This window comes from Rhinoraja longicauda, chromosome 1, assembly GCF_053455715.1.
Source record: "Rhinoraja longicauda isolate Sanriku21f chromosome 1, sRhiLon1.1, whole genome shotgun sequence".
Lineage (NCBI taxonomy): Eukaryota > Metazoa > Chordata > Chondrichthyes > Rajiformes > Arhynchobatidae > Rhinoraja > Rhinoraja longicauda.
The window spans coordinates 18469068-18496883 of NC_135953.1; the positions used below are offsets into that span (position 1 = coordinate 18469068).

Consider the following 27816-nt stretch of genomic DNA (forward strand, 5'->3'; position numbering starts at 1 on the left):
AGTAGTCTGTCTTGTTTTGAAATCAGCAAACACTGACCGTATTAAGATTTGTACGACATAGATCAGGAGAATTGGGAGTCAGGTGCATGGATATAATGAAGGAAGTAGCTGGTGGCCTTTTAGTTGGTTCAGTGACTTTGGGGATCATTATGGATCTATCTTCATGCTGATAGTCACTGTAATCCTTATTATACAATGTCTCTGACCACTTTGTACCGCAGGGGACTCTGAATGAGGTTATCATGTTATGATAAAAGGAGGGAATGTAGAGGAGGATGGGGGTTGAAGAGTTAATGTGCACAGATTGCATGTTGCATGTGGTGAGCCTGCTTTACTTAGAATTGCTAGCTAAAGTGTGGCAGGTTGTTTTGCATAACTGCAAGTGGGTGTGGTGACTAAAGAAGAAACGCGTCGGCTGTGGAAAAGGAAACGGGGTTTCTCCTCTTCCATTATTGGTGAGGCTCTAACTAGGGCCTGCTCTATATCCCGCAGCTCCGCTCTTGCTCCCCCTCCCCCCATTCGTACCAAGGACAGAATCCTCCTTGTCCTCACCTTCCACCCCAACAGCCAGCGTATCCAACAAATTATCCTCCAACATTTTCGTCACCTCCAACGGGATCCCACTACTGGCCACATCTTCCCATCTCCTCCCCTTTCTGTGTTCCGCAGAGACCGTTCCCTCCGTAACTCCCTGGTCCACTTGTCCCTTCCTACCCAAACCACCCCCTCCCCAGGCACTTTCCCCCCAGGCAACCGCAGGAGATGCAACACCTGTCCCTTTACCTCCCCCCTCGACTCCATCCAAGGACCCAAAACAGTCTTTCCAAGTGAAACAGAGGTTCACCTACACCACCTCCAACTTCATCTATTGTATCCGCTGTTCCAGATGTCAACTTCTCTACATCGGCGAGACCAAACGCAGGCTCGGCGATCGTTTCGCTCAACACCTTTGCTCAGTCCGCCTTAACCAACCTGATCTCCCGGTGGCTGAGCACTTCAACTCCCCCTCCCACTCCAAGTCTGACCTTTCTGTCATGGGCCTCCTCCAGTGTCATAGTGAGGCCCACCGGAAATTGGAGGAACAGCACCTCATATTTCATTTGGGCAGCTTACAGCCCAGAGGTATGAACATTGACTTCTCTAACTTTAAATGGTTCCTCTGTCCCTCTCTTCCCCTCCCCCTTCCCAGTTCTCCCACCGTCTTCCTGTCTCCACCTATGTTCTTTCTTTGTCCCACCCCCCCCTGACATCAGTCTGAAGAAGGGTCTCGAACCGAAACGTCACCCATTTTTTCTCTCCAAGATGCTGCCTGACCTGCTGAGTTACTCCAGCATTTTGTGATACCGAAGAGGAAAGGCCCAATACTGCAGAGAACAACAAGTCTCTAGAACCGCTGCAGCAATGTGCTGTTTGTGTGATTAGCTGGACCTGTGACTACTCGTGTATAAATATACTGCCGGTGCACAAAATAATTGAGTGGGACGGCGAGGAGCTGGCACGTATATGACCATACTTGCAGTGACTCTCCCACTCCCACTAGTGTAATATGTGTCTTTACTATCAGTGTCTGACGATGTTTGTTATTTCAAAACGCCTTCAACATCTGTTGCAAGGAAATAAGTAACAGTTTTCTGTAAATGACTGAGCAACAATAGACAATAGGTGCAGGAGTAGGCCATTCAGCCCTTCGAGCCAGCACCGCCATTCAATGCGATCATGGCTGATCACTCTCAATCAGTACCCCGTTCCTGCCTTCTCCCCATACCCCCTCACTCCGCTATCTTTAAGAGCTCTATCCAGCTCTCTCTTGAAAGCATCCAACGAACTAGCCTCCACTGCCTTCTGAGGCAGAGAATTCCACACCTTCACCACTCTCTGTTAGAAAAAGTTCTTCCTCATCTCCGTTCTAAATGGCCTACCCCTTATTCTTAAACTGTGGCCCCTTGTTCTGGACTCCCCCAACATTGGGAACATGTTTCCTGCCTCTAATGTGTCCAATCCCCTAATTATCTTATATGTTTCAATAAGATCCCCCCTCATCCTTCTAAATTCCAGTGTATACAAGCCTAATTGCTCCAGCCTTTCCACATACGACAGTCCCGCCATTCCGGGAATTAACCTAGTGAACCTAGGCTGCACGCCCTCAATAGCAAGAATATCCTTCCTCAAATTTGGAGACCAAAACTGCACACAGTACTCCAGGTGCGGTCTCACCAGGGCCCGGTACAACTGTAGAAGGACCTCTTTGCTCCTATACTCAACTCCTCTTGTTACGAAGGCCAACATTCCATTGGCTTTCTTCACTGCCTGCTGTACCTGCATGCTGCCTTTCAGTGACTGATGCACTAGGACACCCAGATCTCGTTGAACATCCCCTCTTCCTAACTTGACACCATTCAGATAATAATCTGCCTTTCTATTCTTACTTCCAAAGTGAATAACCTCACACTTATCTACATTAAACTGCATCTGCCATGTATCCGCCCATTCACACAACCTGTCCAAGGCAGCCTTATTGCATCTTCCTCACAATTCACACTACACCCCAGCTTAGTATCATCTGCAAATTTGCTAATGGTACTTTTAATCCCTTCATCTAAGTCATTAATGTATATCGTAAATAGCTGGGGTCCCAGCACCGAACCTTGCGGTACCCCACTGGTCACTGCCTGCCATTCCGAAAGGGACCCATTTATCCCCACTCTTTGCTTTCTGTCTGTCAACCAATTTTCTATCCATGGTCTGTACTCCAAAGACGTACAGGTATGTAGGTAAATTGGCTAGGTAAATGTAAAAATTGTCCCTAGTGGGTGTAGGATAGTGTTAATGTACGGGGATCGCTGGGCGGCACGGACTTGGTGGGCCGAAAAGGCCTGTTTCCGGCTGTATATATATGATATGATATGATATGATATGATAGTACCCTACCCCCAATACCATGTGCTCTAATTTTGCCCACTAATCTCCTATGTGGGACCTTGTCGAAGGCTTTCTGAAAGTCGAGGTACACCGCATCCACTGACTCTCCCCTGTCAATTTTCCTAGTTACATCCTCAAAAAATTCCAGTAGATTTGTCAAGCATGATTTCCCCTTCGTAAATCCATGCTGACTCGGAATGATCCTGTTACGGCTATCCAAATGCTTAGCAATTTCGTCTTTTATAATTGACTCCAGCATCTTCCCCACCACTGATGTCAGACTAACTGGTCTATAATTACCCGTTTTCTCTCTCCCTCCTTTCTTATAAAGTGGGATAACATTTGCTATCCTCCAATCCACAGGAACTGATCCTGAATCTATAGAACATTGAAAAATGATCTCCAATGCCTCCACTATTTCTAGAGCCACCTCCTTAAGTACCCTGGGATGCAGACCATCAGGCCCTGGGGATTTATCAGCCTTCAGTCCCATCAGTCTACCCAAAACCATTTCCTGCCTAATGTGGATTTCCTTCAGTTCCTCCATCACCCTAGGTTCTCTGGCCCCTAACACAAGCAATATGCATTCTGCTAAAAGGAGTAAAGTAACAAGTCTCCAGTTCAAGTACCTTTTTAGTTATGTAATGTGATGAGGATTATTTTAGTTGGAGTTAAACACTTTCATTTGAGGACATTTGCTTTCAAAGTTGTTTAAAAGTAAGAAATTACCAATTAGAAATACTTCATGATCAAAAATAATAGTGAACAAAGTTTGTGTCTTTATTGCCTGCAGCCATATTTGATTGCATTAGTTTTGCATGAACATACAGTATTCTGGAGTATATAAGCAATTTAATTAGCAATAAATAGAATTACAACTTTTTTCAGAGACCATGCATCTGAAAGCTACCATATAAATGTAAGATTTTTCTAAACACTAAAACAAAAACTGAAGACGTGATAAATAAAAAAGAGCAATGCTGTAAATAATCTGCATCAGGAGACGCAGGCAGCTCGTGTCATGAACATTGTTGCTTGACCTCGGCATTTTTATTTGTTTTTTATCATTGGGTAGCTATGCTTAAGTAACTCGTGATTTTCAGGGGAATTTGCCAATTTAAAGTGCTGCTGACAAATTGTGTGATGAAGGGGAAAGGAAAATGTTGCAAATACCTAAAATCATAAGAAATTGAGGTCGTCATTGACATGCAAGCATAGAAATAGGCCTTTTAGCCTATGTAGGAGCAGGCCTTTCAGTTGCTGCAGGAATAGGCCATTCAAACCCACGTGCCTACTCAGCCATTCAGTTAGTTATGTGTGATCATTTAGCTCAGTGCATCTTTTCTGAACTAGCTCTATGCCTCTTGATTCCCGTAATAGCTTTCTATTTAAAAAAAACATTTAGTTGCAATCATTACCAAGCAACTGAGACTCCACACCCATATTGGGTGAAGAATTGGAAAGATGACAACCCTCTGGATAAATGATTTTTTCTTATCATGCTCTTGAATGACCCCTTGTTTTGGAAGCCCTGGCCAAGAAAAAACATATCTGTATAAATAATTTAAACATTATTTAAGAATTCTGGGAAATTGCCCTTATTTCTTTTTCAAGTAAAGGATCTTGGTCCAATCCAGATAATCTTTTGCTATTGGACTAACCACTCCTTCCAAACCCAATGTTTAGGGAATAAGTCCATGGAATCTCTTGCAGTCCTTTATCATGAATATCTCTTTTTTTTCCAACATGGCACATTCATCCCATTAATTAATCCTCTACTCACACCGTTCCTGTACTCCAATTTTGTTTAATATATTTTATGGAAGGCCTTTACATCCAAGTAAACCAGATTTAAGACTCCTAATGTCAAGAGGGTCAAATTAAATGATTAATTGTTATATATACAGCGGGACCGAAACAATGAAATTCTTGCATGCTGCAGTTTTACAGGTGCATTAAACGCAATGACACAATTTATCATATATCTACCATACACAAATACAATCAAGTCAAACTCAAATACAGTAGAGCTAAGGGAAGATACAGAATGCAGAACATTGTAATTGGGTAGATGATAATTGGCCAAAATCCTAGTATATGGATGGACGTTCAGAGGTCTGATAAGAGTAGAAGAAGCTGTTCCGAAGTCTGGTGGCGTGTACTTTCAAACTTCTATACCTTCTGCTGGTTGGAAGCAGGGAGGAGAAAGAATGACGATTCTGAGGTTCTTTTTGTGAAATCAAACACCAGATATTAAGTTTCACTGCTTTGTCCTCATTACTCATTTTGCAAGTAACCACTTTAATTCTTTTTTGTTTATTTTCAGAACATTTTATTGTCTCCTACTCATTTAGACAATAGGCAATAGGTGCAGGAGGAGGCCATTCGGCCCTTCGAGGCAGCACCGCCATTCAATGTGATCATGGCTGATTATTCTCAATCAGTACCCCGTTCCTGCCTCCTCCCCATACCCCCTGACTCCGCTATCCTAGCTCTCTCTTGAATGCATTCAGAGAATTGGCCTCCACTGCCTTCTGAGGCAGAGAATTGCACATTTATTCTCAAACTTTTTCACTCCTTGAAACTTTCACTGCTCCCTCCACCTATGTTTTCTACTGCTCTTTCTTAGACTCACTTCCACTTTCTTTCTTAGACTCACTGCTGTGACCATGTGTCCTTTGTCAAAAATATAATCATAGTTTCCCTAGTCCTTGCCTTTCACCCCACTAGCTTCCACACATTCAGCATATCCTTTATCTCTTCTGCCAACTAAAACAGGATCCCACAAGCAGCCACATCTTGATCTCCCCACCCTTCTCCCTTCTGCAGTAACTACTCTCTCCATAACTGCTTGATCTGCTCATCATCCCGTTGGCACTTTCTCTGCTGGACAGTAACACCTGTTCCTAAACATCTTCCCTCATCACCTTTCAGGGACCTAAGCTGCTCTTCCAGGTTAGGCAGATTCACATGCATCTACTTCACCCTTAAGTATTACATCTAATGCTGTTGATGTAGCCTCCTCAACAATTCCAAATGCAGGAGAGGCGACTGGTTTGCAGAGCATCTTAGCTCCCTCCACAATAGCAATCCTGAGATCCTGGCTACATGCTATTTCAACTTCCCTTCTCATTTCCGCACTGACTTGTCCATCTTCAGCCTTTTTCACTACCAGAGTAAAGCTCAACACAAACTGAAAGAACAACACCCGGTGGAGGACATTGAGATGGAGAGGGCATAGGTTTAAGGTGAGGGGGGAACCTTTTAGCTTGTTGAGGTAAATGAGGAAAGCCCAATAACAACATTTAAGGGACATTTCAAGAGATACATGGATAGGAAAGGTTTGGGGGGGGATATGGAACATCTTGGTCAGTGTGGATGAGTTGGACTGAAGAGCCTGTTCCTGTGCTGCATGGCTCTGACTAACATAGTAGATTAGGTCATCCACAACCCAATAGTACAAACATTGAGTCTGAAATTTCAGGTGAACATCATGTTGTACTTCGTGGTCCGGTACTTGTTGTACCTTTGTTGTGACTCTGGAAGGACCACAAGTACACGTGTATAAAAGGTTACATTGCTGGAGCTTAACTCCAGGCTGTTTATTCCAAGGCCGCCTGGATCCAGAGTGACCGCCTAATCACCCCAATCACTTATATACACAGGCATACAAAGTAGTCCTTGGATACACAAAGTAGTCCCAGCAATATCACAACATCCCCCTTGTCTTATATATTACAACATCCCCCTTGTCTTATATAAAATTGTTTTCTTTACCATTCGAGGGCTAAAATATATTTAACAAACAAAACCAAAACACCATTGCTTTTTGCAAACAAAACCAATAACACAACTAAACACAATTGCTTTTCTCCGCCATCATGGTGGTCACTCCTCTGCGGAATTTCACTCATCGCCGGGTGGTCACTCATCTCCGGGTGGTCACTCATCTCCGGGTGGTCACTCACTCCGGGTGGTCACTCACTCAGTGTGGTCACTCCACAGATATATACATTTATACAAAAGCATCAAATATAATACATTAAGCTTTCATTACACAGATCACTACACAGGTCATTAAACACAAAATATTCATTTTGTTCCATATCTTCCCCTCAAGAAGACGTGCTGTGTAGATCAAACGTAGTGTAGGCTCTAGATGCTCCACCACCATGATTTGCCTGCCACTGCTGGGCTCCCACTGCTGGGTTGGCACTGCTGGGCTCCCACTGCTGGGCTTCCACTGCTGGGCTCCCACTGCTGGGTTGGCACTGCTGGGCTCTCACTGCTGGGTTGGCACTGCTGGGCTCCCACTGCTGGGTTGGCACTGCTGGGCTCTCACTGCTGGGCTGGCACTGCTGGGCTCCCACTGCTGGGTTGGCACTGCTGGGCTCCCACTGCTGGGTTGGCACTGCTGGGCTCCCACTGCTGGGCTGGCACTGCTGGGCTCCCACTGCTGGGTTGGCACTGCTGGGCTCTCACTGCTGGGCTCTCACTGCTGGGCTCCCACTGCTGGGTTGGCACTGCTGTAATCGCGGTGCGCTGGCCCCGCCCACAAGTGCTCCCCGGCAGCTGCCGCTCAAATTCGAACGCGCTGCCGCTGCCTCGGGCCCAGGGCCGTCCCGACTCTCCGGTCGATGCGCCTGGGTATGTACGCAGTGCCTCGGCCTTACCGGCCGCCGCACCTCCGCGGGTGGTCGGTCCCTCCGGTCGCCGACCCCCTCCGGTCACCGCACACCTCCGTGGGTGTCGGTCTCCTCCGGGGCTCTCCCGGTCGCCGCACACCTCCGTGGGTGTCGGTCTCTTCCGGGGCTCTCCCGGTTGCCGCACACCTCCGTGGGTGTCAGCCTCCCCCGGTCGCCGCACACCTCCGTGGGTGTCAGCCTCCCCCGGTCACCGCACACCTCCATGGGTATCGGGTCTCCCGGTCGCCGCACACCTCCATGGGTGTCAGCCTCCCCCGGTCGCCGCACACCTCCATGGGTGTCGGGTCTCCCGGTCGCCGCACACCTCCGTGGGTGTCGGGTCTCCCGGTCTTTCCGGTCACCGCACACCTCCGTGGGTGTCGGGTCTCCCGGTCGCCGCACACCTCCGTGGGTGTCGGGTCTCCCGGTCGCCGCACACCTCCATGGGTGTCGGGTCTCCCGGTCGCCGCACACCTCCATGGGTGTCGGTCTTCCCCGGTCACCGCACACCTCCATGGGTGTCGGGTCTCCCGGTCGCCGCACACCTCCATGGGTGTCGGTCTTCCCCGGTCACCGCACACCTCCGTGGGTGTCGGGTCTCCCGGTCTCCTATAGTTGCCGCACACCTCCATGGGTGTCGGTCTTCCCCGGTCACCGCACATCTCCGTGTGTGTCGGGTCTCCCGGTCTTCCCCGGTCACCGCACATCTACGTGTGTGTCGGGTCTCCCGGTCTCCTATAGTTGTCGCACACCTCCATGGGTGTCAGCCTTCCCCGGTCACCGCACACCTCCGTGTGTGTCGGCTCTCCCGGTCTCTCCCCCGCGAAGCTGTCGCAGGCTTCTAATCTCGGGCCTACACAGGTGCTGGGGCGAGACGTGGGCCTACACGCACCGCCCCCAGCAGCTTGCAGCGTCACGTCTGCAACTCGGCGCCGACTACTGAGCAGGTAAGTATACCAACTCACACTGGCTCTGTCGGGATGCACTCCAAACGTCCCGTACCGAGCTGGAAACTTTTGTTTTGTTTTGTTTCCCTTCAGGGCTTTTTTTTTCTTCTTTTTTTTCTTCTTTTTAACCTTTTCTGCTCGGGCATGCTTCATTCTCCCCCTAGGCGAAACACCAAACCGCTGCCACCATGTTGTTCTTCGTGGTCCGGTACCTGTTGTACCTTTCTTGTGACTCTGGACGGACCACGAGTGCACATGTTTAAAATGTTATCATGGTGCAGCTTGTACTCCAGGCTGTTTCTTCCAAGGCCGCCTGGATCCAGAGTGACCGCCTAATCACCCCAATCACTTATATACACAGGCATACAAAGTAGTCCTTGGATACACAAAGTAGTCCCAGCAATATCACAACACATCACCTCTTGTTCCCCTCTCTCCTCTTGGTCCTCTCATTTTTGTTCCCTTTCCTATCCACAGATTCTCAGATTTTGGCTTGTGTGTCCCCACACATTGCCCTTTAGTCATTGTCTCCACCTTTACCCTTCCCCCACTTGGCTCCATCTATCTACTTCCTTCTCTCCAGAGATGCTGCCTTTTACTCCAGCATTTTGTCTATCTCTTCTGTGTCTGCCTCCACCTATTACCTTGCTGCCACTATCTGCTAACTTCATCAACCCTTCCTTCACCACCTAGCTCCTGCTCATTATCTTGTATTGCTCTTCTGATCACTGATCACCTCCTACCTTCTCTCAAACTTCTTATCTCTCCCCACCACCCTGCGCAGGCATGCACACATTACTTGATCTAAGTTCTGAATTCCTTTTATCTATTTTACTAAATTATCTAGCTTGCTGTTCTTTCAGCAACATTAAAGCTTTCTTCCTTTAACTTATGAGCCATGGGTAAACCCATTTTATTGTAATCTTTCATGCCTTACAGATATGAACTCGTGCTTATTGTCATTTCTCAGAACCCAATTTGCCAAATTCAACTCCACAATTCTGTTTCTTTGCAACATGCCTTTAGATTTGAGATTGAACTGTATCACTTCCAATCTCGATGTAAAATTATTCACATGATGAAATGTCAGTGAGTCTTACACTATTTGTATGGAAAATTTTCCGTAAAATTCTTGGGGATAGGATATATTTGCATCTGGAGAAGCATAGACTTTCTACAGATAGTCGGCATGCCTTACTGCAGAGTTTGAACAACTTTTTACAGGTGGTTGGCATGCCTTTCTTTGGTAACATTCTTGAGGATAGGAACAATTAACATCTGGAGAAGCATAAACTTTTAACAAATAATCAGCATGCCTTTGCAGTGAATACGATTGAGGATTGGGCCATGGATGTTGTCTTCATGGATTTTAGTAAGGCCATTTCACAAGATCCCTCATGGTTAGTTGATCCAGAAGATTGAGTACACAGGTTCCAGGATTTTATAGATTGGATTCAAAATTAGCTTGGCAACAGAAGACAGGGTCATGGTGGTGGTGTGTTATTTTGGCTGGAGGTCTGCAACCAGTGGTGTTCCACAGGATCAGTGTTGCATCCTCTTACATTTTTGTCCAAATCCAGGTCCTCTTTCTTAATTTATTCCAATTCCTGCATTGCCACTGCTGTTTAGGGTGCAATGGCCATCTCCCATCAACATTATGTAGTTCTATCAAGCAGATTTTTATTTTCTGAGCAATCCTACCCTTCTCTACTGAAGGTGGAGGGGATAAGGGAAGAGACAAAAAGAACCAAAAGGCTTTGAGATCGGATTTTGATCAGGAGAAATTTAATGACTTTGGTGCTGCTTGAAAGAGAATAGCAAAGGCTGATGAATAGCAAAAGGTGCGTCTGGGGGAGGTGTGAATAAGATGTGAAAAATTAAATCTGAAATTGCTGGGAGTAAAACTGCACTAAATTGATTTGTGTGTCAAGAGGGTATAGATTTGATACTTGAAAGAAATACCAACTTTTATTAAATAGGAGACTGATGCCAATCAAGGGCAGGTGAAGCTGGTTAATATGCAATTTTAATTAACTCGTGATTGTATTATGTGGGAAATCAGTGTCCATGTTTGGGCTTTCATTGAAGTGTCGTTTGTTCTTGCAGGCTGTTGAGTCGATCCAAGCTGAAGATGAGAGTGCAAAGCTGTGCAAACGTAGAATCGAACACTTAAAAGAACACAGCAGTGACCAGGCAGCAGCAGTTAATATGTGGAAGAAAAAACGCATGGACCGAATGATGGTGGAGCACTTGCTGCGGTGTGGCTATTACAACACTGCTGTTAAACTAACCAAACAGAGTGGAATTGAGGTGAGTGGTGCTTGAAATGAATTGTTGCAGCTTTTCCAGCACTGTAAAATTGCATAATGGGGAGAGCTCAGTAAAAAAGAAATCACCCTATTAACCTGCCATATAATGGAATATTTATTGTTATATATGTATTGTTGGTTTCATTTGGGTTAATTAATTTTGGCCTGCATATTTTTGTGGTATTGGGTCTCTTGAGAAATTTAAAAATTTTAACGTACTGAAAAGAGTCAGATCATCGTATATATTTCAGTTTGACCACTTAATCGATAAAGACATTTCTCCAGTTTAATCTTCAAACGGATGGTGTACCTGGCCATGTTCTTAAAACCCGCATGGACCAACTATCTGGAGTTTTTGCAGATATTATGAACCTCCCTTTACACCTGTTCTGAAAGTCCACCAAAAAAGTATACGGTAACATGTCTAAATGACGATTGATTGGTGGCGCCAATATCCATTATGACGAAGTGCTTTGAGGGGTTGGTCATGATGAATATTAATTCTTAGCTTGGCAAGGCCTGACCCAATACAATATGCCTACCGCCACAATAGATCAACCGGAGATGCAATCGCACTGTCTTTCGACTCCACACTGGACTGCTTGGACAATAAGTACATCCAGCTGTTGTTCATTACAGCTCTGCGTCAACACTATAATCCCCTCCAAACGCTATTAAAATTGCAGAACTGGATGTCAGCTCATCCTTGTGCAGCTGGATCATCTACAGTGCATTCAGAAAGTATTCAGACCCCTTCATTTTTTCCACATTTTTTTACATTACAGCCTTATTTAAAAATTGATTACATTCATTTTTTATCATCAATCCACACACAAACCCAGAATGAAGAAGTGAAAACAGGAGTTTAGAAATGTTTGCAAAGTAATTAAAAAGAAATAAGTGAAATATCACATTTAAATAAGTATTCAGACCCTTTGCTATGACACTCAAAATTGAGCTTAGGTTCATCCTGTTTCCATTGATTATTCTTGAGATGTTTCTACAACTTGATTGGAGTCCTCCAGTGGTAAATTAAATTGATTGGAGATGATTTGGAAAGGCACACACCTATCTATATAAGGTCCCACAGTTGACAGTGCATGTCAGAGCAAACACCAAGCCATGAAGACGAAGGCCTCCGAGACTGGATTGTGTCGAGACACAGATCTGGGGAAGGGTATAATACAATTTCTGTAGCATTGCAGGTCCGTCATTCTTAAAAGGAAAAATTTTGAACCACTAGGACTCTTCGTACAGCTGGCCGCCCGGCCAAACTGAGCAATCGGGGGAGAAGGGCCTTGGTCAGGGAGCTGACCAAGAACCCGATGGTCACTCTGACTGAGCTCCAGAGTTCCTCTGTGAAGACGGGAGAACCTTTCAGAAGGACAACTATATCTGCAGCACTCCACCAATCGTGCCTTTATGGTAGAGCGGCCAGACGCAAGCCACTCAGTAAAAGGCACATGACAGCCCGCTTGGATTTTTCAAAAGGCACCTAAAGGACTCTGACCATGAGAAACAAGATTCTCTGGTCTGATGAAACCAAGATTAAACTCTTCGGCCTGAATGCCAAGCGTCACGTCTGGAGGAAACCAGGCACTGCTCATCACCTGGTCAATACCATACCTACGGTGAAGCATGGTGGTGGCAGCATCATGCTGTGGAGATGTTTTTCAACGGCAGGAACTTGAACCCAATCAAACATCTCTGGAGGGACCTGAAAATAGCTGTGCATTGGCGCTCCCCATCCAACGTGGCAGAGCTTGAGAGGATCTGCAGAGAAGAATGGGAGAAATTACCCAAATACAGGTGTGCCAAGCTTGTAGCGTCATACCCAAGAAGACTTGAGGCTGTAATCGCTGCCAAAGGTGCCTCAACAAAATACTGAAAAAAGGGTCTGAATACTTATGTAAATGTGATATTTCAATTATTTCTTTTTAATTACTTTGCAAAAATGTCTAAACACCTGTCTTCGCATTTTTATTATGTAGATGATGATAAAAAATAATAATTTACTCCAATTTAAAATAAGGCTGTAACGTAACAAAATGTGCAAAAAGTGAAGGGGTCCGAATATTTTCTGAATGCACTGTACTTCCTCATCAGAAGGCCACAATCAATACGAATTAGCAGCAACACTTCCTGTAATACCCAACACAGGAGCACCTCAAGGCTGTGTGCTCAGTTCTCTCTCTACTCTCTTTTTACCAATGACTGTGCAGCTAACCATGGATGAATTACAAGTAACGATTAGTCAGAGTGAAGGAGGGAGTTTGAGAATTTGAACGGTGCCAGAATAATCTCGCTCTCAACATCAGTAAGATTAAGGAACTGATTGTTGACTTTAGAAGGGGAAAGCCGAGGATCAATGAACCTGTCTTCATCGATCGGTTGGCAGTGGAGAGAGTCAAGATCGGGTGTGCACATCTTTGAAGATGTGTCCTGGGCCCAGCACAGTGACGGAACACAAAACCCTTCAATGCAAGATTGAGGAGATTCAGTATGTTAATTAATACTTCCCTAAACTTTTGCAAGTGTATGGTAGAGAGCATACTGACTGGTTTGCATCACTGCTTGGTTTACCAACTCAGAATGCTCCGGAACAAAGGAGATTGCAGAGAGTGGTCGACGCTGTCTGGTCCATCACGGGTACTGACCTATCCACCATCAAAGTGATCTCGAGGAGGTGTTGCCTCATAAAAGCAGGAATATCATCAAATATGCACACCAACCTGACAGCCCCCTATCATTTTACTCCTACCATTGGGAAGAAGGAATTGGAGACTGAAAACCAAGACCACCAGGTTCAAGAATAGCTTCTTCCCAACAACCACCAGGCTCTAGAAAAGAACACAATACTGACCTGGACTTTTGTCTGTCTTTGTTTGCACAGGACTTCGTGGTTGTTTTTTGCACCAGTATTGTCGTTAATTCATTGAATTTTGTTTATACACTTTCAATGCATGATATGTTTAAAGGCCTGTTATGCTGCCACAAATAAGAAATTAATTGTTCTGATGTTGGTGCAAATCATTAACCACTGATTCACTTGAAAGATCGGGGTGAGACTCATCCATGATTGTGCTGATGGCCTTGCCAAGGCTACATTAAGTGTCAATGGAAGGGAGGTTGCTCTGGACTGCGTCCACATTTCTCTGCAATTTCTTACATTGTTGGATGAAGTTGGTCCCAAACAATGCTGTGATGCATCCCGATAAAAGGCTTTCTACGGTGCATCTTTGGAAGTTGATGAGAGTTGTTGGGGACATGCTGAACCTCCTGAGCCTTCGAAGGAAGTAGAGGCATTGGTGTGCTTTCTTGGCCATTGCTTCGAAGTGGCGAGTCCAGGACAAGTTGCTAGTGATATTTATTTCTAGGAACTTGAAGCTTTCAACCAACTCTACTTCAGTGCCGTAAATGTATACCGGGGGTATGTGTACCACTCTTGCAGTGCTGGAAAACCTGTTGCTACTTTCTGTCGACTGGTGCCTTGTCCACTCTGTCGCTCCCCCCTCCGCCGCCTCTTTCCTCTGAATCTGCAACATTTTCCACCTTGTGCTTTTCAGCCGCACAGAGTTGACTTGGAGTCGTTTGTCACTGCCTCCCTCCTTCTCACTTGCCTTCCCAATGTCGCACTGAAAATGGAAGAGCAGCAAGCTTAGGTGTCACTTTCATATCTATGAAGCAGACGGGAAGCCCTCGCAATCTTCCTGTTACTAAACTTGTTTCTCACATTTAGTAAACCCCCTAATCATTGCAAAACCCATCCGTCCCACCTCTAAACCTGCTGGGTCATCACCTAATGGCTCTAGCGCACAATTCGGAAATTCAGCAGTGGGCTTAAAGAATTGTGATTGCCTGTACTCGCAAAATAAATTTAGTCACCTTGCCTTTCTCTATCAGTTTGATTTTTTTCCCCAAGTATTGAAATGAATTTTGAAAGTTAATATTATATCTGCGTGGAGCATATATTCAAGTTGTGCACCTGAGAAACTCATAATACCTAGTGCATATTAAAAAAAAGTCTTGCCTTTGGCAATTTATTTTAATTTATCCTTTGTTTATCAGTCGCTTTGCCATTGGATAAGCACTTTGCCATCTGCTAATCTACAGCCCTATTGCCAGTCTTGTGATGAGCTTTTGCACTCTCAAGGTTTGACACCATTTCTGAACTATATGAACAGTTATTTGACTAAATCTCCCCCTAAAAATAACTCTTGTACTTGTACAAATTGGCTAGCAAGATGTGAGATTTGTATTGACTGTGTATGTCCAGAACTATTGTTTGTTTTTTGTCACGTGTATTGAGGTACAGTGAAAACTAGATGGATGTTTTATAACATTTCACTGTTCACAGTACAGTTGTCATCTAACCCTCGTATACACTGGAATTTAGAAGGATGAGGGGGGATCTTATTGAAACATATAAGATAATTAGGGGATTGGACACATTAGAGGCAGATAACATGTTCCCAATGTTGGGAGAGTCCAGAACAAGGGGCCACAGTCTAAGAATAAGGGGTAGGCCATTTAGAACGGAGATGAGGAAGAACTTTTTCAGTCAGAGAGTGGTGAAGGTGTGGAATTCTCTGCCTCAGAAGGCAGTGGAGGCCAGTTCGTTGGATGCTTTCAAGAGAGAGCTGGATAGAGCTCTTAAGGATAGCGGAGTGAGGGGGTATGGGGAGAAGGCAGGAACGGGGTACTGATTGAGAGTGATCAGCCATGATCGCATTGAATGGCGGTGCTGGCTCGAAGGGCTGAATGGCCTACTCCTGCACCTATTGTCTATTGTCTATTGTTTCCTTGCTATAAGAGCTGTATTTGTTCACAGATTGTTCATTAAATGTGTCACTGAATGTAAGGGTTGGAGCTCATAAATATTTTTCAGATTTTTTGGATGTCAATATAATCGTTACTATGTTTCAGGAAAGATGTGAAGGTCCTGGCGGTAACAGAAAATATTTAATCAAATGTTTCCATGGATGTGGTATTTCAACTGTAAGATTGGAACGCACAAAATTGGTTTAGGAAAGAACTGTTGATGCTGGTTTAAATGAAAGATAGACATAAAAACTAGGAGTAACTCAGCAGGGCAGGCAGCATGATTTCATTTCCCTTGGAGGAAAGAAGGTTGAGAAGAGAAATGCAAAAGGTGCATGCCTGGTGTACATATGGTAAAGATTATTCCTGCTGGTTTCAAAATTTCAAAGACAAAGGAACAAATTTAAAATTCTATGTTATGCTACTTTTTTGGGAGGTGCGTAGTTTGGAACTAGAGTTTGCTTGTGAGAATGGTGGAAATACAAACAATCGGTGAAACACTGAGGTACGAGATAAATTGCTTTTAGGTTTGGGTTTATTATTGTCACGTGTACTGAGATAAAGTCAAAAGCTTTGTTTTTGCATGCTATCCAATCATCTCCCGTAACACTGCATAATTATAATAAAACCAAATTAGTGTATAATAGTTAGAACAAAAGAAAAAAATAGATGGCAGAATATAATTTTCAGCATTGTAGCATATCAACTCCATAGACAAAGTCCGCAATAGGGTGGAGGTGAATCAGATAGTACCCAAACTTATGGGAAGGACTGTTCAGAAGCCCAATAAGAGGGGAAGATTCTGAATCTGGTGCTATGCGCTTTCAAGTTTCTGTATTTTCTGCTGGACGGGAGCAGGGTGAAGGAATGACGATGGTGGGACAAATCTTTGATTATGTATAGGAAGAAACTGCAGATTCTAGTTTAAATCGAAGATATACACAAAAAGCTGAAGTAACTCAGCGGGACAGGCAGCATCTCTGGAGAGAAGAAATGGGTGACGTTTCTGATACGTTCTTCTCAGTATCATTCTCAAAAGCACGCATTGAGTGGGAGACCAAAACAGGACACGTCTGGACACAAGATCGCCATTTTAACTCTCTGTGTATTTTTGCAATGCACAGGGCAGCTTTACCATATTGTTGCATGTATATTTTATTATTATTATTCATATTATATCTACAGCCGGAAACAGGCCTTTTCGGCCCTCCAAGTCCGTGCTTCACATATCGCCCCCCCCTTAGAATTGTGATACTTTTTTTCCATCTAAAGCATACTAATACGTATAAAACAATCCAATATCATAATGATCTTTATATCCATTATGTTTCCAAAGTATTTTTCTGTAACAAAACCCAATTTAAGTAAATCCAAAAATATGCATCATTTTGTATCCAATTAAATCCAAATCAAAGTTTACATACCCAATTCCTATTTTGAATGTGAGTATCGTCTTCAATGTAATGCCGAAAGAGTATTCATGCTACAATCGTTTCCATTAATGATAACCAAATTTTCGTGGCGTTTACATTGTCCATATAACCGAGTCCCTACAGTCGTCCGTTGTCAAAATCGTCCGTTTTCAGAATCCGTAGTAATCCGGTGGCTTTCTATTTTGCTTTGTGTACTGCTTACGCCCTGAATTGCTTTCTTCGTTGCGCTCTGATGTCGTGTCCTCGACGGTGTCATCATGGGTGCTTTCGTCGAAGTTTTCATGTGCAACGCTTCTTTCGTTGACGTCTTCATCGCGCACTGTGGGCGTACCCATGTCGAAATCTATCGAATCTCTCGTTTTGTTGGTTGTGGGAGAGTCGATTTCTCGTTTCAGAATCTGGTCTTCGTGACGTTTCCAGATTTCTACACCGTCGACGTGAACCTCGACCTGGTACGAGACAGGACCTAACTTCTTTGTGATGCGTCCTGGTACCCATTTCTCCCCTCTCGCGTAGTTGCGCACTAGCACGTTCTCTCCCTCCTCAAATTCTCGAGTTGGGCGCGAATTGTGGTGCAACTTTTGCGAGAATTGTTTGTCACCAATGGTTGCTCTTTCAACTGGCACTGTGATGTTGAAACGTGTGCGAATTTTCCTTGTCATCAACATTTCAGCCAGCGTTTGCGTTGTAGAGGTTTGTGGCGTTGAACGATACGAGATGAGGAATCGAGCGACACGCATTTGCAACGGTCCCGACATCTTGCGGCGTGCTGCCTTCACCGTCTGCGCGGTGCGCTCTGCGAGACCATTGGTTGCTGGATGGTATGGTGCACTTTTGACATGACGAATGCCATTCGCTTTCATGAACTTTGCGAACCTTTTGCGAGGGAAACATGGGCCAATGTCAGAAACCAGTATATGCGGAAGGCCATATGTCGCGAACATGAAGCGAAGCTTGTCGATAGTGACGTCACTGGGTGATTCACTAGTGATATGCACTTCAATCCACTGAAAATGCGTCGATGCGAACAAGCAACATCTTTCCCTGTACTGGGCCGGCATAATCGACATGAACTCGCGACCAAGGTTGACTAGGATGCTCCCATGAATGCAATGGTGCTTTGGGCGGATCCCGCTGATGCATTTGGCATTCTGAACACACTCGGACTTTGTGCTCTAAGTCCTTATCGATTCCAGGCCACCACACACAACTTTTAGCGATCGCTTTCATCTTCACAATACCCGGATGGGTATTATGCACTTCCTCGATCATTTGCGAGCGACATTGGGGTGGTAGTACAACACGACTACCCCAAAGCAGACAACCCTCGTAAACGCTCAGCTCCACTTTGCAACTGAAGTAGGGCTTGAAATCATCATTTGGTGGTTTGTCTGGCCACCCGCTCATGATGTATTCGCGAACATGAGACAGAATCGGATCCCTCTGCGTCATGGTGCGAACCCGCGACGGAGTGATGGGCGATGTCTCCAACTCGCTCATCAGAAAGACGTTTTCTCCTGGTATTGGGGCTTGCGATACCGTCGCTCGTCGTGGGAGTCGGCTAAGCGTGTCTGCGTTGGCGTTGGCTGAGCCCGGTTTGTACGCGATGTCGTAATCGTACGCTGCCAGTGTTAGCGACCAGTGAATCACTCGCGGCGAAGCCATTAGCGGAATGGCCTTGTTGTCACTGAACAACCCAAGAAGCGACTTGTGGTCGGTGTTGATTACGAATCGTCGTCCATACAAGTATGTGTGGAACTTCTTGACGCCGAAGACTATGGCTAGACCCTCCTTATCCAGCTGCGAGTAGTTGCGTTCGTCGTTATTCATACTGTGTGAAGCGTAGCCTATTGGCTTTTCTGTGCCATCTTCCATGACGTGTAACAGCACTGCCCCTACTCCGTAAGGGCTGGCGTCGCAGGAGAAAACGAGCGGCTTGTTGCTGTCGTAGTGCGTCAGAACTTTGGACGATTTCAGGCTTTGCTTAGCTTGTGCGAACGCATTCCGCTGAGCTGGTCCCCAGTGCCATCGAACCGTTTTGCGCAGCAATTGATGAAGCGGTTCGAGCATGGTTGAGAGATTAGGCAGAAATTTGCCGTAATAGTTCAGCATCCCAAGGAACGCCTTCAGTTCTCTGACGTTCTTCGGTTCAGCCAGCTTATTGATGGCTTTGACTCATTCATCCACTGGCTGCAGCCCTTCAGCGCTCACCTTATGGCCCGGGTATTGGACTTCATTGACAAGAAAGGCGCATTTTTCCCGTTTCAATCTTAGGCCTGCATCTTGGAGCCTGCGGAGGACTTGTTTGACGTTATCGAGGTGTTCTTCCTCGGTACTACCTGTGACGAGCAGATCGTCCAGATACACAGCAACTTCAGAAATCCCCGCCAGAAGATTGTCCATCGTACGGTGAAATACAGCCGGTGCTGTTGAAATGCCAAACGGCATTCTGGTGTATTGGAACAAACCGCGATGGGTATTTATCGTCACCAGTTCACGGGATCTGGACGACAAAACCAACTGCTGGTAAGCGTGCAACAGGTCAAGTTTGGTGAACTGCTTCCCCTTCACCAGCTTCATAAACAACTCATCAATCCGAGGTATCGGATCTGTAATGTCGTTGACTAGGAAGTAATGTTGAATGCGCTCGGCGTACTGCAGCCAGTCGCCATGTGCAACATCAAATTCCCCTATTGAGCCAAAAGTAGCCATGGTAGCCACAACAGCAAGTCACCAGGCGAAACTTCAAAACAAGTTTATCCTTGTCGCCAATTAATGATACGTTCTTCTCAGTATCATTCTCAAAAGCACGTATTGAGTGGGAGACCAAACAAGACACGTCTGGACACAAGATCACCATTTGAACTTTCTGCGTATTTTTGCAATGCACAGGGCAGCTTTACCATATTGCATGTATACATCACATAGCAACTTTACCATATTGTTGCATGTATACATCACAGTTTCGGATCAAGACCCTTCTACAGAGATGCTGCCTGTCTCTACTCTTCCCCCTCCCCGCTCCCCCAAATATATTTGTGGGGGTGAATATGAGGGGTGTAAATATACGCACACACGCTAAATCATGCGAGTATCTTGTGATATTTGCGATGTCTGAAAAGAACAGCAAAGATTCCAGTCTGATGTTTATATGTGGGAACAGTGCTAACTGATAAGATTGCCATACTCATATAACGTAAGGATTTCGGAGAATAGAAAAAAATCTTCTTTTGTGAATATTTAATTTTTGATTCAAAACAACACCAATCCATTTTTATTGAAGGAAACCCTGGAGAAATAATTGACAGCAAGGTTATAAAACTTGTTTCCAGCATTTTTGATGATTTTGTTTCTCGTTTGTTGCTATATTTTGCTGTTAAATACAACATGGAATTGTGGGACTTTATCTCTGCAGGTCTTGGCAAATTTTGGACTTCTTTTAGCATGTTGAAGTCATGATCTTGCTTGCCAAGTTCCTATTTAATGGTTGCTGTGTACCACAAGCCTGGTTGTGAAACCCAGTGACAGAGGATCATTACACTGCATCATCTTGTTGTGATAGCAACTGGGGTGGGATCTGCGAGACAATTGATTGAAGTGGGAATTTAAGCACGACAGGGAAGAAAGACAAGAATTAACAACATTTTAATTTGGTGCTTTGTCTCAATGGCAAAGCAGAGACGGGGCTTGTTATGGGCTATCTGTCCTTGATTATATTGCTGGCTTTGTTGTCACTTGGGCCTCGCCACTTGGCTCCAGGGCACTGTGTTGCAAATGAGGTGTACTCAAATGCAAGTTGGGGTAAACATTTTGGAGCATTGGAAATTACAAGCAGTGAGTGCAGGCAGCAGCCCCCCGTAGAAAATCCAGTTTAGTTTAGAGATATAGCGCGGAAACAGACCCTTCGGACCACCGAGTCTGCACCGACCAGCGATAGACAATAGGTACAGGAGTAGGCCATTCGGCCCTTCGAGCCAGCACCATCATTCAATGTGATCATGGCTGCTCATTCTCAATCAGTACCCCGTTCCTGCCTTCTCCCCATACCCCCCTGACTCCGCTATCCTTCAGAGCTCTATCTAGTTCTCTCTTGAATGCATTCAGAGACTTGGCCTCCACTGCCTTCTGAGGCAGTGAATTCCACAGATTTATAACTCTCTGACTGAACAATCCCTGCACATTAACACTATCCTAGACACACGAGGGATCATTTACATTTATACCAAGCCAATTAGCCTACAAACCTGTATGCCTTTGGAGTGTGGGAAGAAATTGAAGATCTCTGAGAAAACCCACACAGGTCACGGGGAGAATGTACAAACTCCGTCCTGACAAGCCACAATTGTCAGGTTCAAACCCGGGTCTCTGGTGCTGTAAAGCAGCAACTCTACTGCTATGCCACCTTGCCGCAAAGTTCTTTGCATTATATATTACTTTCAAATGAAAGTCTGAAACTCGTATTACAATCGCTCCACACTCTTAAATTTCTATTGTCTACACATTGTAAATGTCTCGACTGTAATCATGTATTGTCTCCCTGCTGAATGGATGAGGGAGTGGGGGCCTGGAATACGGAAGTCATTGAAGAGACGAAGAGAGCGTGAGGTGTCTTGGACATAGATAGGGAGGAATTGGACCTCTTAAACGCTATCTTGCCTGCTTCAGCCACCACCCTTGACAGAGCGTTCCAAGCACTTGCTACTCTGTAAAAACAAACAAAACTTGGATTGCACATCCTCTTTAAACTTTGCCCCCTCACCTTAAAACGATACCCTCTAGTCTTTGTGACATTTCCACCCTGGGAAAAGGTTTCTATCTACACCTGTCACCATTTTATTAATATCTATCAGGTCTCCCTTTCAGGTTCCCGAAGAGATTCTAAAACTGACTTTGCATTTGTGTATTAATTTGCCTTCCAGACTAGAACTTCCTGATAGGCTTGAATCTCTTATCTTGTGCCTTATTTCTTTAAAGTAATTATTACTAGATGTTGCTTTTCACCTATACCCAACTGCATAATATTTTCAAGATCCTAAATAATTTGTACAGCACTGGAATGGGCCATTCTGTCCATAATGTTTGTGCCAAACAAGATGTTAAGCTAAATTGATGTCATCTGCTGAACATGATCCATATCCCTCCATTCATTGCACATTCATGTGTCCATCTAAAATCCTCTTAAATGCCACGTATCTGCCTCCACCACCATCCCAGGCAAAGCGTTCCAGGCACCCACCAGACTTTTAAAAAAAAAACCTTGGCCTGCACATCTCCATTAAACTTTTCCCCCTCTCACTTTACAGCTATGGCCTCTAGTGTTGGGCATTTCCACCCTGGGGAAAATGATCTGACCATCTACCCTATCTGTGCCTCCCAAAAAAACTGTCATACAAATAATAATGTAGGCCGAAAGTTGAAAATACATTTTAATATTAAAATACATGGTGGATTTACATCAACAGAACCTGTATGTGGCATTCAACAATGTGCAATCTGGCTCACCGTCTCTTCTGTATCTACTTGGGTTCTGGTGTTCTATCATTCTTTCCTCTGTATCAGTGAGATGAAAGGGACCAAACCTGTATTTTGGATTTTCTCATTTTTGAGAGCTTGAAATTATTCATTGCAGCTGAACATTGTCTGGCTATCCAGCTTGCACACTCATATCATATCATATCATATCATATCATATATATACAGCGCGGAAACAGGCCTTTTCGGCCCACCAAGTCCGCGCCGCCCAGCGATCCCCGCACACTAACACTATTAACACTATCCTACACACACTAGGGACAATTTTTACATTTACCCAGCCAATTAACCTACATAGCCAATTAACCTACATATATAATAACCTACATATCCGATATCTGTGCACTATAGACGGCTCAATTGTAATCATGTATAGTCTTTCGCTGACTGGAGAGCACATAACAAATAAAGCTTTTTATTGTATATCGGTACACGTGACAATAAACTAAACTAATATTCCCCCCCCCCCGGTGTTCCATCAGGATGCACACCCATTTTTCCTCTTCACCCTTCCACCTACATTCCTTTTTCTGGCTTCACAATTCACACTTCTTCTATCCTATCTCACACCTTATGTCTCTTCATCTTTGGCCTTTGGCCAACGATCTACCTATCAAAAATCCCCTTCACCTGTATTCACCTTCCACTGCCAGGATAAACACGAAAAACTAGAGTAACAGAGTCAGGAGGAAGGGAAACAAGAGATATAGACGGTGATTCATTTGATCTATATCTCTCTATATAATCGTCTATCTCTCGTTTCCCTTTCCACCGACTCTCAGTCTGAAGAAGGATCTTGACCCAAAACTTCACTTATTCCCTTTCTCCAGAGATGCTCTCTGACCCGCTGAGTTACTCCAGCTTTTTGTGTCTTTTAAACCAGCATAGGCAGATCCTTGTGCAGGAAAGAACTGCAGATGCTGGATTAAATTGAATGTATGGATTGCCTGGTTGATTGTTTGACTTGATCTTGTTGGATTGAGTGTGAATTATTATATTGTGGAATAAAGGAATGCAGATGTCAAATCAAAACTGTGGAAGATGATGACATTGCTGCACTAAACTGTTAACCAGAAACTCGTTTGGAAGAAAACATTGTTCAGTTTTCTCCCCCCACCCCAAAGTAAAATCTTGGAATGACATTAAGAGATTATGTAGTGTTTTGACTATGATTTGACCGAGGGTAAATGTTTATGCTTTAATATTCATTTTATTTGTTAGTTTTGTAATGGGACTTCACTAAGCAATATTCACAAAGCCATTTTATGTTAATTTGGCTATTTTGAAATCAAAAGTAATTATCTGTTTAGGGCAGTATGAACAATAGATTTCCCTGCTGAGCTCTTTGTAGTACTAAACCATCACAGTGAGACAGATTGTACATTGTTCAATGCCACGTACAGGTTTCTTGATGCAAATCCACTTCATGTTTTTTTTATTAAATGGTATTTTCAACTTTCAGCCTGCATCATTATTTGTCTAACAGTATATCATATTCTGTTTGACATTGCTGAATTACACATGTGTATTGAAATGAGTTGTCTCTAAATGCACAGCTCTCCTTGAAGTGTAGTGCTGCACATCAAATGTAAACAGCTTGAGGCAAATTATATTCCATATTACACTTACACAAATATTACTTTACTTGTTGCGGGAGTTAACATGCATTTGAGTTTAATTGAAACTCTGGTATCACTTCTTATTTTAGAATTGCTAAAATATTGATCTTTGCTTTTCTGTGTGCATTTATGAGCTTAATTGAATGTCATTGAAGCCTTAGGCACTCTTTTCAAAAGAGTGGGTTTTCACTTGCATGCTTTTGTTGGAATACATCCAGCAATTGCAGTGTGGGAGAGCTGCTTCATCACATGCAAATCACAGTCATCACAAGTTACTGGATGATTCTTATTATTCTGCCATTACCGTCAAGAAAATAGTAGCTCACCACCTTTTTTCTAATGACCGAAAAATATTACTGCATTTGACAGCATAGATGCTCAGGATATTTTGCCCTGGTGTGGATATCTGGAATTAGGGGGCATAACTTTTAGATTAAGGGGTTGCCTATTTGATGAGATGATAAAGTTATTCTGAGAGGTGACTGATTAGAACTCTCTACCCCACAGCCATTGAGCATCTTCATGATGACTGAAAGGCATGGGAACTACAAGTGAGCTGAAGTATATGAGGAGAGATCAGGAAAGTTTTACTGAGGCCAAGATTGGCTCAGCCATGATATTACTGAATAGTGGAACATGTTCATGGGGGATGGGGTGACACAGGTTCACCTATTCTTGGTCCGGATTCTGATGATGTGTACTAATTGCCAGTTAAACCTACAGTTGAAGGTTGAGGCTGGTGCTGAGCAGTGGACAACCAGTGACGAAAGAGGACATAAGTTATTGGTTGGAGACTAAGGACACATGACGCATGCTGTTTTGATTGTAAGAGGGTGGTGAATGCTTGTTTAAAAATGGCTGACTTGTCTGGAAGCGATGCAGATAGAAATGATTGAGGGCAGGAGACCAAAAAAAAACAATGCTGAAAATGAAATGCCGATTTCTGGATCTCTGTACATTTGGGGCAGTACGCAAGCACAATGGTAGAGGTGCTGCCTTGCAGTGCTGGAGACCCGGTATCTGGCCCACAATGGTGGTGTCGTCTGCGAATTTGTAAATTGGATTAAATTTATACATGGCTGCACAGTCGTGGGTGTACAAGGAGTAAAGAAGGGGCTTGAGGGTCTCCTTGCGGAGTACCAGTGTCGAGAATTATCGTAGAGGATAATTTGTCCCCTATCATCACTGATTGTGGTCTGTTTCCTCCCAAATTCCAAAGATGTGCAAGTTTGCCATTGGCTTCTGTAAATTGTCCCTCGTGTTTAAGATAGAACTAGTGTCTGATCATTGGTCGGCGCGGACTATTTGGGCCAAAGGGCCCGTTTCCTCATTGTATCTCTAAATTAAAAATAATACTCGAAATTCTCAGCAGATTAGGTGGCAACAAGAGACCAATTTGAATAAATATTTGTGGTCACGGATCAGAAAAAAATCAGCTCTGATGCGAACAGAGTTGGTTGTCTGAAATTGGTGAACTATCTATTCCGTTCTAAAGCTGTAATTGCTAGGTGAATAATAGGATGATTTCTTAAACAAAAAAACAATTGGCTGGAGGAATTTGGTGTCAGGCAGCATCTGTGGTGGCAATGGACAAATAATGGTTTGGGTTGGACTTGTCAAACTTTTTTAATAATAATAATAATAATAACAATATGCCTTGATTGCCATTGTACAAACAGTACAACGTTTCCAAGTTTGCATTAGACTTTGGAGCAGCATAGGAGATCAGAGGATGGAGAATTCAAGAGGCAGGCAACTAGAACCTTGGAGATCACATTGCAGAGTGAACAAAGTTCTTCCATGAAGATTTCACTACTGTTAGATCTGTCCAATGTAGAGGCAATGAATGTAGTATGATAAATTGGAAGAATGTAACAGCTTTTTTGTTTAATTTTACATTAATATGGAACCAAGTGTGGTAAGCAACTTCAAGATGCTCCACAAAAGCAATATCAAGAATAAATTGACGTGGCTAAGTCACAAGATGTGGAGAGGAGTGACCAAAAGCTTAGACAAAGCAATCCATTTTAATGTGCCTTAAAGAGATCGGTGTGGGCAAGATGGATAGAGGGAGAGAATGCAAAACTTAGTGACCATGAATGCTCAGTTGAATCTGATAACTTTGAAAATCGGTAACATGCTAAAGATCTGAATTGGAGTACCAGAGACTTTTCAGCAAGGTTGAGATTTGGAATATCAGAGGTTGAGCATAAGCATGAAAATGTTAAAATTGTTGTATTCTAGTTCTGTACCAGTGTAAGTTAGTAAGTTAGATATAGTGCTGAAGTCGTGAAACTTTTGGTTCAACCTCGAGCAGGGAGAAGGAAGGACTTGGTGCCAAGGGGACAAGGCGTTTTGTTGAAATTTATATGTGCATTGATAAAATTAAATAATATGCTGGAAATATTTAGTTTTGGATAACATTTGGCGTAAATTATCATCAGTCCAAAACATTAACTCCCCTCTTCAAAGGGACAACACATTGGTGCAGCTGGTAGAGCTGCTGCCTCACAGCACTAGAGACCCATGTCCGATCCTGACTTTGGGTGCTGTCTGTGCAGTTTGCACATTCTTCTTGTGACTGCATGGTTGTACTGACTTTGTCCCATGTCCCAAAAACGTGTGGGTTTGTAGGTTAATTGTCCTCTTTAAAATTGTTGATATTGTGTTTGGAGTGGATGGAAAGTGGAATAACAAAGATATCGTGTGAACAGGTAATCAATGGTTGGTTGGCATGGACTCGTGCTTTCATGGCCATTGCTTCGATATGGCTGGTCCAGGACAAGTTGCTGGCGATTTTATTTCTAGGAACAAAACTTTCAATCATCTCTACTTCGGCCATGTCAATGTATACTGGGGTATGTGTACAGCTTCACTTCCAGAAATTGCTATCTCCTTCGTTTTGCTGACATTGAGGGAAAGGTTGCTGCCTTGAGACCAAGTTACAAGTTATTCAATCTCCTACCTGTACTCCGTTTTGTCATTATTTGATATTCGGCCCACTACCGTGGTATTGTCCGCCAGTTTGCAAATTGAGTTGGATTTGTACTCGGCGGCGCAGTCGTGGGTGTATAAGGAGTAAAGAAGGGGGCTGAGAACTCATCCTTGCAGAGCACCAGTGTTGAGGGTTATCGCAGAGGATGATTTGTCCTCTATCCGCATAAATTGTGATCTGTTGGTCAGGAAGTCGAGGATTCAGTTATAGAGATAAATGTTGATGACTTGGATGGGATAATGGTATTAAAAACAGAGCTCTAGTGTATGAGAAGAAGTCTGACGTAGGTGTCTCTCTTATTCAGGTGTTTCGGGGATGAGTAGGGTCAGGGAGGTGGCATCAGTCATGAACCTGTTGGGGCAGAAGATGAGCTGCAGTGGGTCCAGGTGGCTTGGTAGACTAGACTTAATGCGTTTCATAACGAACCTCTCAAAGCACTTCATGATGGTGGATGTCAAGTCCACTGGACGGTAATCGTTAAGGCATGAGATCTTGCTTTTCTTTAGCAGCAGGATGATGGTGGTCTTCCTGAAGCAGGTGGGTACCTCAGAACGCT

The 27816-nt window shown here is 44.0% G+C and overlaps 1 protein-coding gene across 2 annotated transcripts in view; it reads left to right on the top strand.

Annotated features, from left to right (window-relative positions):
- maea (macrophage erythroblast attacher, E3 ubiquitin ligase) overlaps window positions 1-27816 on the top strand; it is an 81981-nt gene that overhangs the window by 21065 nt on the left and 33100 nt on the right. For both annotated transcript variants that reach the window (XM_078409117.1, XM_078409126.1), the window contains exon 3: window positions 10658-10861. In XM_078409117.1, the coding sequence (XP_078265243.1) occupies window positions 10658-10861 (204 nt within the window). The remainder of the gene's footprint in view (window positions 1-10657; window positions 10862-27816) is intronic.